The 9,268-nt window shown below is 42.8% G+C and overlaps 1 protein-coding gene across 1 annotated transcript; it reads right to left on the bottom strand.

Moving 5' to 3' along the window:
* Positions 1 to 670: 670 nt before the first annotated feature.
* Positions 671 to 7,763, bottom strand: LOC118408004 (serine/threonine-protein kinase LATS1-like; the record flags this gene model as incomplete). The annotated part of the gene is given in 5 exon segments (XM_035808614.1): positions 671 to 3,012; positions 3,272 to 3,378; positions 4,398 to 4,580; positions 5,062 to 7,332; positions 7,628 to 7,763. Coding segments are annotated over 5 exon segments (3,210 nt in total), but the record flags the coding sequence as incomplete, so codon positions are not given.
* Between the last annotated feature and the right edge of the window lie 1,505 nt (positions 7,764 to 9,268).

The following is a 9,268-nucleotide window of genomic DNA, read 5'->3' as shown; positions in this document are numbered from 1 at the left end:
TAATGAAACTTGGCACAGTTATTAGTTTTTCTCTTCATAGGAACCACCCAGAGTTTTGCATTTCTCCCATCATTTGATGTAGTTCTGGACACCGTTCTTGTAGGACATCCCAGGTTGGTCCTCCGACAGATGCCTCATTAATGGCAGAAGAGGGACGACCAGGTCTGGGAGCTGTTTCCACAGACTTCCGGCCTTGTTTGAATTCAGGATGCCAGCGTTTTACAAGGCCATATGATGGGGCATCATCACCATAAGTTTTTTTCATTTCATCAAAAGTCCCCTTTGGTGTGCGTCCTTTCAAATACAAAAACCGGATCACTGCGCGACACTCAACTTGCTCCATTTCACACCTTGTCCATTTCACACCTGACTCAGTTCAAACACCAGTAAATCAGTAACCGCAATTAGTTCAGAGCTGTTTTTTGCAACATAACCCATAGAGATATGACTCATTACACATGCAAAATTTTATTTAGATCAGACAACTGGAAGTGGGTCAGGTGGATTACTTATTGAATGCCCCTCGTAAATGCTATACAAATGATATTCTATTACAAAAAAATGAGAACATGGTGGAGAACTATTTTAAAATGTTTTCATTACTCAAACGTCAGAATGATCGAAAGATGATAATTCTCATATGATAATTCCACTAAAAAAAGAAAAGGTGTCAGTAGTATCATATTTATTGGAAAGACAAATACACTCATACACATGTACAGATATATTTATATGTATACATATATGATATAATATATAAGCTATATGCCCTGTACACAAGTTATAAAAAGATGATACAAGTTGCACAAATCAGAATGTGTCTGAAGATAAGAAAACAATGCACCTGCCATATACATGTACCTTACTTGTACATGCAACCGATATTGGGGAATAGGGGAACTCTTTGGTAGCAGTAATAAGGAAACTGATTCTAACTTCTCTCATTACCAAAATAGATAGGATTTTACAAGGCCATTTCTACTATACAAAGCAACTCCCTGCTTCATCCAAATAGTCCCCACCTTTTACATAAGACTTGTACTGCTACACCTACACCATCGTAGCTCAAGTTTTAGACCAATTCTTAGTGGATACGACAGTCCAGACATTGTAAGGCACAGAGTCAATTCTTTCATTTCTAAGACTGATATTTGGTTTGCACATCTACAACTGCACAGGCCTGCTGCACAGCTTGCCATTCAGACCTTAGATTTATTGTTTGCTAGTGGTAACATTGCTAAGATAATTGTCCTTCCAATACAATCAAAGTCCATGTGCTAAACTTGCAACTGTATCTTCAGCCTACTTCAAGGGCACTAACCCATCCATACAAGGCATAACATTTGAACTACTAACGATGTCACACTTCTTTTAAGTCACAAGTCTAAAAAAGATGTTCAGACCTAGATTTGGCTGCAACTTGATACATTGACTTAGTCCAGGTACCATCCACTGTAGTAACCACTGTTTTAATCTTCAATGGTAGCAAGCAAAAAAGGTTACTGCAGAGGGTGGTACCTGGGGTAAAGTGGACTTTTGCCAGAAATATGAACCGATTCTTCTTCTACCATACTTGCATGTTGTTCACTACATTTTCCAAGAGGTTACAAAGATACATGAGTAAGCGATGGCATTGTGCATCTGCATAGGGGGTTGGGTGGTAATAGGATAGGCACTGTACATACCTTACAAGTCAATGCTTTAAACCTTTGACGAGTAAGTGTACATTTTTAGATTGTAACTGCAGCATATTTAGGATTATATATCACAGGACAAAGTATCTACTACAGAATGCAACTATTCAAGAAATTTGTTGGATCTTTGTTCCCTGTTGAAATATATGCATGTTATTGCATTTTGTGGTACATGATCTACAAAGGAGCATGATGTTCATGCCTGATGCACTTTGGACTCTATCAAGAGCTGTTTGTTATGTTGAAGGCCATACAAATACACTATCTTTTGCACAGATCGATTAAACGTACATTTACTACCTTTGCACATCATATGGGTGGATATTCTCCCTACCAAGTCAATGAATTTTGTAAGGATTATGAAGAAAACAATGAAACTACTGCACAGAGTAAGCTGGAGGCTTGCATGTAACAAGCAATTCCATAATGATACTGTATTACAAAATAGCCCATGTTACTGGGTATATTCCATGCTATGCTATATTCACTAGTGTAATGAAATGATGAAATAAATATATTTTGAGAAGATGTCTTTGGACAACTCTTGAGGACATAATTTCTCCTTTCCTACAATCTGCTGCTGTTCTCAACACACAAAGATTTGACTTCAAGAGCTACGCTATTGACCCTTTTATGAAATAATTTAATACATGTTGACATAAGACGTAAGTGTGCAGCAAACTTGCTTGTACTATGATATGATGTCATACTGGGTACCGGTAATACACTTGGGGCATGGTAATTTACTACTGAAGAGACAGATGAATACATGTAGTAGACTTGGTGTATGGTTTGTATGTGTATGTCAGACAAACACAGGTTCATGTTTCTGCAGCACTGCCCCTGTCCCATCCTCTGCAGTTGTTTCTGAGCTGCTCTCCTGGCTGCCCTCCCCACCGTCTTCTGCGCTGTCCGCATCGCTGTACGGCTCCGGGGCCGACGGGCCGCCTTCGTCAAAGAACCTCCGGAACGTGAACTCGTAAAAGGCGTGCTCCGGGAGCATGCCATTGGACGGTGACGTCGCATCTACCCTTTCTGGCTCCTCGGAATCCGAGCTGCGCACCCTCTCCGGATCCACAGGATCGAAGTTGGAAGTGTCCGTCGGGTAGCGAATGTAGGGGGCGTACGGAGCCTTGGTCTTCCGCAGGCCCTTCTCCCAAGGAATGTGGTTGAAAAATGGATGTGCCTTGATCTCCTGTACCCCCTTCTTGCCCAGTCTGTTTTCTGCATCACAGCAGAACTTGAGGATGATATCTGAGGCTGCGCGGGACAGGCGGGCCTGCGCTGGGATGGCCAGGTAATGGTCCCAGTTGATCACCTAGAAATATAAAATGTACAATGTCATCACAAATTAACTACCTTAAATGCAGAAACTTTCGCGGTGGTTTACATGGCAGTAAGAGACTACAGTGCATGGTGCTACTGTAAACTTAAAACCACCACGAAAAGTTGTTTTTTCCCGCTGCCGTGAAATTAAATCCCCGCAAACTTAAATGCATTTACAGTACCTTATTTCTCAAACACTTTCAATAATGCAAATTTTAAACAATAATTCAGTAGGCAGCTGTTGCACATACCTTCATCTGTGTTTCTGCAGGGGTAGTGGCGAGGAAAGGGGGCTGCCCCACTAACATCTCATACAGGATGACCCCCACACTCCACCAGTCACACAACTGGGTGTACCCTGGAAATAAAATGAAACATAGGTATAGTTTTGGAAAGAGTATTTCATAGATACATGTACTCTAAGTCTAATTACCTCAAAGAAATATGGAGGTTATATTTATCTCTATGAAAATAGAGTTATTGTTTTGAGTGTGTGTGTGTGTATCTGGATTTTTGTGGTCAGCATAACTCAAAAACCTCTTGATGGATTACGATGATATTTGGTATGTGTGTAGGTGTTGTGAAGATGAAGGCCGAGTTCAACTGAGGTTGATTTTGGGCCCCCTTGGATGTGACATTGGTACTGCAGCAGAAATTCCATTCTTTGTATTGTTTTACCTTGGGCGTACTATGGTCTTGATTTTTTTGTGGCAGATAGCTTGTGATGTAAGGAGAAGTGATGTGTGTTTGGGCCCCCTAGCAGCCTGCTCTGGAACTGCAGGGATGTTTTGTCAAAATCTTCCAAGGAGCACAATGGAACATAGGAATGACAGATTTCCATGATATTTAGTATACAAGTATCTTTGGCAGACGTGTACATAATGAAGTGCAAATTATATAAATAAAACAGGAAAAATCTGAATAATCAATGAGATTATTTTATCATAGCAGTTTTTTCAATGTATTTTTTGTCCCAGACACAAATTGAGCAATAAGCATGTAAGGATCCCATCACACATTTAGTAGAAAAGTGGAGGAGACGTCCATTCCAATGTGGTGATTGGTTAAACCGTAACAGTCCCGTGTTATTGTACAAATGTGTGATACAGCGAAAAGGCAGTTCACACAATTAATTGTCAACATTTGTCATCCTCTGAGGTGCAGCAAGTGAAGTTTGACTTCCAGTACAGTCTGTCTTTCTTCCCTGTGAGAAGTTCTAGGCCATCCAGACCTAGAAAAACTGTCTGACTCAATAAGTTTCTTCAAAGTTAATCTTGGGCGACCAACATGTTTCCTAGAGAAAACAGGTGTCCAGAACAAAAGTTTTCTGGCTGGCTATCTACTACGAGTTTCCAATTACTCAGGAAACAACCTCACCTCTTCTGAGGAGCACCTCTGGTGCGATGTAGTTGGGAGTGCCCACCAGACTGTGTGCCTGACAGCGTTGGTGCTGCCTGGCCTGTCTCCGCTCCAGGGGTTTCAGCCCCTTGTAGGAGCACTGGCAGTTCTCCAGACTCCAGCCTTCAGGGGGCTCCATGCTGTCCTGCCGGATGTGCCCATCTACACCAAATAAAGATATCTAGTCAGGTGTATATTTGACAAACAACTCTCTCCAAAATCAGAGCTCATAGCCCTAGGACTGAATTTCATAGTTAAGACAAAGAATTTTATTCTTTTCCCCCTCAAACTCAAAGGAAGTGATTCCAAAATTCAAGACATTTTCATTGTCATTAACAGTGTAACCAAAACATTGAAAGAATTTAGAAAATCGCATTTGACATTTGCCCCCCTATATGTGTGAAATGACTCTTGAGGGTTCAAAAATTTAATACACTTGAGACTCATGCATCCCAAAACATTATGACAGAACTACATGTAAGCAACAGACAGTAACTTCATCTAAATTCGTTGGTATTTTTAAACTTGCAGTGGCTAGACAGTTTTTTACAATCATATACCTATCAGGTAAGTTTACCTAATCTAGAAATATACAAGAAGGCTATAAGGAAAAAGAAAGCGACAATAAAATAAAGACAAGTACCTTTGGGCTGGTAATATTTTGAATCATGTGTCCAGCGGAATCCTGTACAAAGGCCAAAGTCTGTCAATTTGATGTGTCCATCCCTGTCAATCAGGATATTATCTGGCTTGATGTCCCTGTGAATGAAGCCCATTTTGTGGACACTCTCAATGGCACACACCAGTTCTGCTGTGTAGAACTGGGCCAGACCCTGTTCAAAGATGCCTTTCTTGATGAGAAGGCTCATAAGGTCTCCTCCAGGGATGTAGTCCATAACAAAGTACAGATTCTCATCATCCTGGAAAGAGTAGTACAACCTCACCACCCATTCGTTGTCTGCCTCGGATAGAATGTCTCTCTCAGCCTTCACGTGTGCAACTTGATTGCGTTTTAAAACGTCCGACTTCCGGAGGGTCTTCATTGCGTGCAGCGTCTGAGTATCTACTTTCCTCGCAAGGGCGACCTCTCCGAACGCGCCCACGCCAAGGGTTTTGATCTTTACAAACATTGACTTATCCAACTTGGCACGTTTCAGTCTGATGTAGTTGGATTCCTTCTGACACAGCATCTTTCGCATCTGTGATTGTGCTTCTTCGGAGAGACCGACCTTTGACATTTCGTTCTCCAGCTGTACGCGTCTGTGTACTCTCTGTTGGTGGGATTTCAGGACGTTTTCAACGTGTTGTTCCATGAAGAATTTGAATGCCTGTGGAGAGAAGTTCTTGATTTTTGACCCCCTTCTTTCCGGGTCTCTACCCTTGAACCGTCGTCTTCTCTCAGGTTTTGGCGAGGTTTGCTGTTGAATGTCACTCTCGTCGCCTTCTGGAGTAGTGTCTGACCGCGGTGAGGCACGCACCTCAATCATCTGTGGGGGTCTGTATGGGGGAGGGGGCGGGTAGTTGTCTTCGCTCGGGCTTGTCGTAGACGTGAGCGAACTGGGGGTACTACTTCTTGTTTCAGGTGGGGAAGAAGACGGAGAAGTTGTATTGGCAGTTGAAGCTGTTTCAATGCTTGGCGAAATAGCCACAGTCTTTGGCTGGTTGGTGAGAGGTGGGTGAACGGGAGCGTGTGCAGTCTGGAGGACAGGTTTCTGCACTTCTTTACTCTTTGCAGAGTGCAGAACGACAGGGTTGGTCATCTTGGTGGAGACAGGGAGCTGAGAAGCAGCTGAATGGGGATAAGGTGGGGGCGGGGGCAAGGCTGATGGGTTGGGAGAATAATGAACTTGGGAAGGATCAACATTTATAGAAAGTGGCATATTTTGATCTGCAACCTTATGGCTCTTGTAGGGGTTAGGTGAGGTGCCACCTTGTCTAGAGGAGTGGGCCAGCTGTAGGTAAGTGATGGCTGTGTCGTAGCTGGGGGGATCTTTACTGGTGATGGGCTGACTCGGTGTGCTCTGTCCTGATGAAAAGTTCATCTGTGAACTGTCAGTGTGACTGCTACTGCTGCTAAACGGGGACAGATGGTTCTGGTGAAGGGCAAGGGAGTTGTTGTTGGCTTGAGCAGATGTTGAGTAGGATTCGCTGTTAGAACTAAACACAGAACTATTGCTGTGGCTACTGCTGACTGATCCTCTCCTTTGTGCAGTAGTCTGTGTGACAACAGGTTTGCTTGTCAGCAAGTCTGTAGAGGGAGACTTGTACAATGCCCCCATTGCAGCTCTACTGCCTATTGCTCTGGTTAGAATGCTGACAGCTTGTTCTTTCTGAGTGATCTTAGTCCCTGGTACGTATGTAGAGAGGTGGGAGATGTCTTCGCAGCTTTGCCCTCGACCAAGCTGTGACATGGCGGGACTTTGTCTCGTGGACTGAACAACAGAGGAGGGGGGTGGAGTCATGGAATACCTTCCTGTGCCAACACTATTTTGTGAACTAGAAGAGTTCCCTGATCCCCCTAATGCAGCCCATGCTGGGATGGGACTAGTTCTTTGTGTGTCTTGAGGCTGTGGTGCTAAAAGTGGACCACGCCCATTTTGAGGGACAGGTGACATCCTTTTGATCATCTGCTGCACGTGACCAGGTGAATATCCCAGCTGCTGCACTGGACGAAAGTTTCCAGGAGGCGGAGTCTGTCCCCTAGGGGGAGGGGTTTGTCCACGAGGGGGTGGGGTCTGCCCTCTTGGAGGTACACCTTGGCTCAGGGCAGACATCTCACCTTGTAGGGGACTGTCCGATCTCATACCTGTTACAAAGGTTGGACTGGTTCGAGGGGGAATGTTCACCAATGATTCCTTAGATCCCTGGAAGCTTGGATTGCGATTGACAGACTGGGCAGTTCTGTTGACACCACCTACAAGGAAGTTCAACAACGACCATTACCAAAGTACAATGTGACAGCGCAACAAAATGAAGAATATGTGAATGTTACAGTACTAACAATCTTCCATTAGTGTTTAATTTATGTGTAATGTCCTGTATACAGTGTGAAAAATCCTGGTAAGAAACCTACATGTAGATACAACAGAGGTGCAAATGGTGAACATAATAGGAATATGTATGGGGGCAAGAGGCCAGTCCATGGCCTAAGCACTTAGGCATTAGGCAGGTAACATACAAAATTTAACCATCAAAAATGGCATCCTAACCTTGAGTGACAACTTTTTTGGTTGTTGCTATCTGTTCTGCCCTGGTATTGTCCTGGTATGCCATTTTCCCAATAAGTTCAATTGCAGCCTGGATACTTTTGCTGTTGGTCAGCTTCAATGCCCGATGTGCTATCTCCTAATGGTTGGAATGATACAATATTGACATGTTAGAGAATGTACATTAGGAAATGTAACAACAAAAAAAGCATTCTGATTTGAACAGTTTCAGTCATCTTCAGAGTCATCTATACAGTTATTACAAATCCTGAGTACAAGTTACTCTGATTTAGAGATTAATAACTTAAGTCAGTGCAATAGAATTCTTATTTCATGAAATCTGATATGGCCTTTATGGTTTACCGAACTGCCAAACAAAATGGCATCCTGTAGTTGCCATTGCTTGTTTACAAATGTTCTATCATTATTCATCTATTGCAGATACCAATACACAATGGAAGGAAGGAATGGCAAGATGCGATAGTTGTTATTCTTAACAGGTCCTTGTCACTAATGCATTATTTTCTTCAAATGTTATATATATTATTGTTCAACTTGTCAATATAGCAAGTACACACACTAAGCTGTGTGATAACTAGATCTGTGTCACAGTGTACCTTAACAAATTATAGGTACAGGCAGTGTTTCCGCCAGAGGGGCGTCCACCCGTCCAATGACGGTCTCATTTCGTTTTGGACGGCTTGAACGCAACCAGGGGCCGTCCTCATAAAAAAATTGCGACCCACATTTTGCCGAGAAATCTGTACAAAGTTGATAAATGTAAACCGCAGTTTTGTGTTTTGTATTGAAGCTAGAGGCTTGGGACGCCGTCCACAGTCAGAAAGCCGCTCACTGTTTGTTTTGCTATTGTTATGGTTGTTGACAATGTGTGTCGGCGGCCTTTCGCATACGATAATCAAAACCCGTTTTTCAAGGCCTCAGTTACACGAATTTGCCCTGTCACATAATTCGCAAACTTGGCGGTAGGTCGATCTCGCTATAAGATAAGTATAACACTACAAACTAAACTTTGTTATTGGGAGAAATAAGACAACACACTATTAAACTTTGTCTAGATTAACAACTTTAGTCTCTGTTTTCATCGTCAATCATCGTAAACAAAACAAAACACAATCAGATACATGTGCCCACCGGCCCGGGTGCTCGGCACGGGAAATCGACCTCGTTCAAGTTCGCTATCGGCAACACAGCGGAAAAATAAAGTGTTCACATAAGAGATGATGGACGTAAAAAACATCAAGTATAACTTTGGTTCCTTTTTATATGAGTTTTGAGCCCGAAAAATCTCCGAAAACGGCAGAAATTTTCGGGATAAATGTTGTTGTTGTTGTTGCATCAAAAATGGCGGTCGGTAGTTGTTGTGTATCCTAGCCAATCACAGCGCTAGTTTCCCGTGACGTCGCTAGCTTTCCCAGATCTCGCGAGAAGTCACCACGTGAGATTGCGGGATTTCGGCCGCCATTACGCTCACTGTCGCCGATAGACGATGTTTTTCGTCATTTCTGAACGCAAATTTCTCGATCTATGGAAGATTTTAGATGATTTATAAGTATACCACAACATAAAAGAGAATATATACAAATGCTATTTCTTTTTTGAAAGTCCAAGAACCGTTCAGAACTT

The sequence above is a fragment of the Branchiostoma floridae genome, unplaced genomic scaffold (genome assembly GCF_000003815.2).
Source record: "Branchiostoma floridae strain S238N-H82 unplaced genomic scaffold, Bfl_VNyyK Sc7u5tJ_1520, whole genome shotgun sequence".
Lineage (NCBI taxonomy): Eukaryota > Metazoa > Chordata > Leptocardii > Amphioxiformes > Branchiostomatidae > Branchiostoma > Branchiostoma floridae.
The sequence above is the reverse complement of the archived record's forward strand: the minus strand, read 5'-3'. Positions and strand labels throughout refer to the sequence as shown.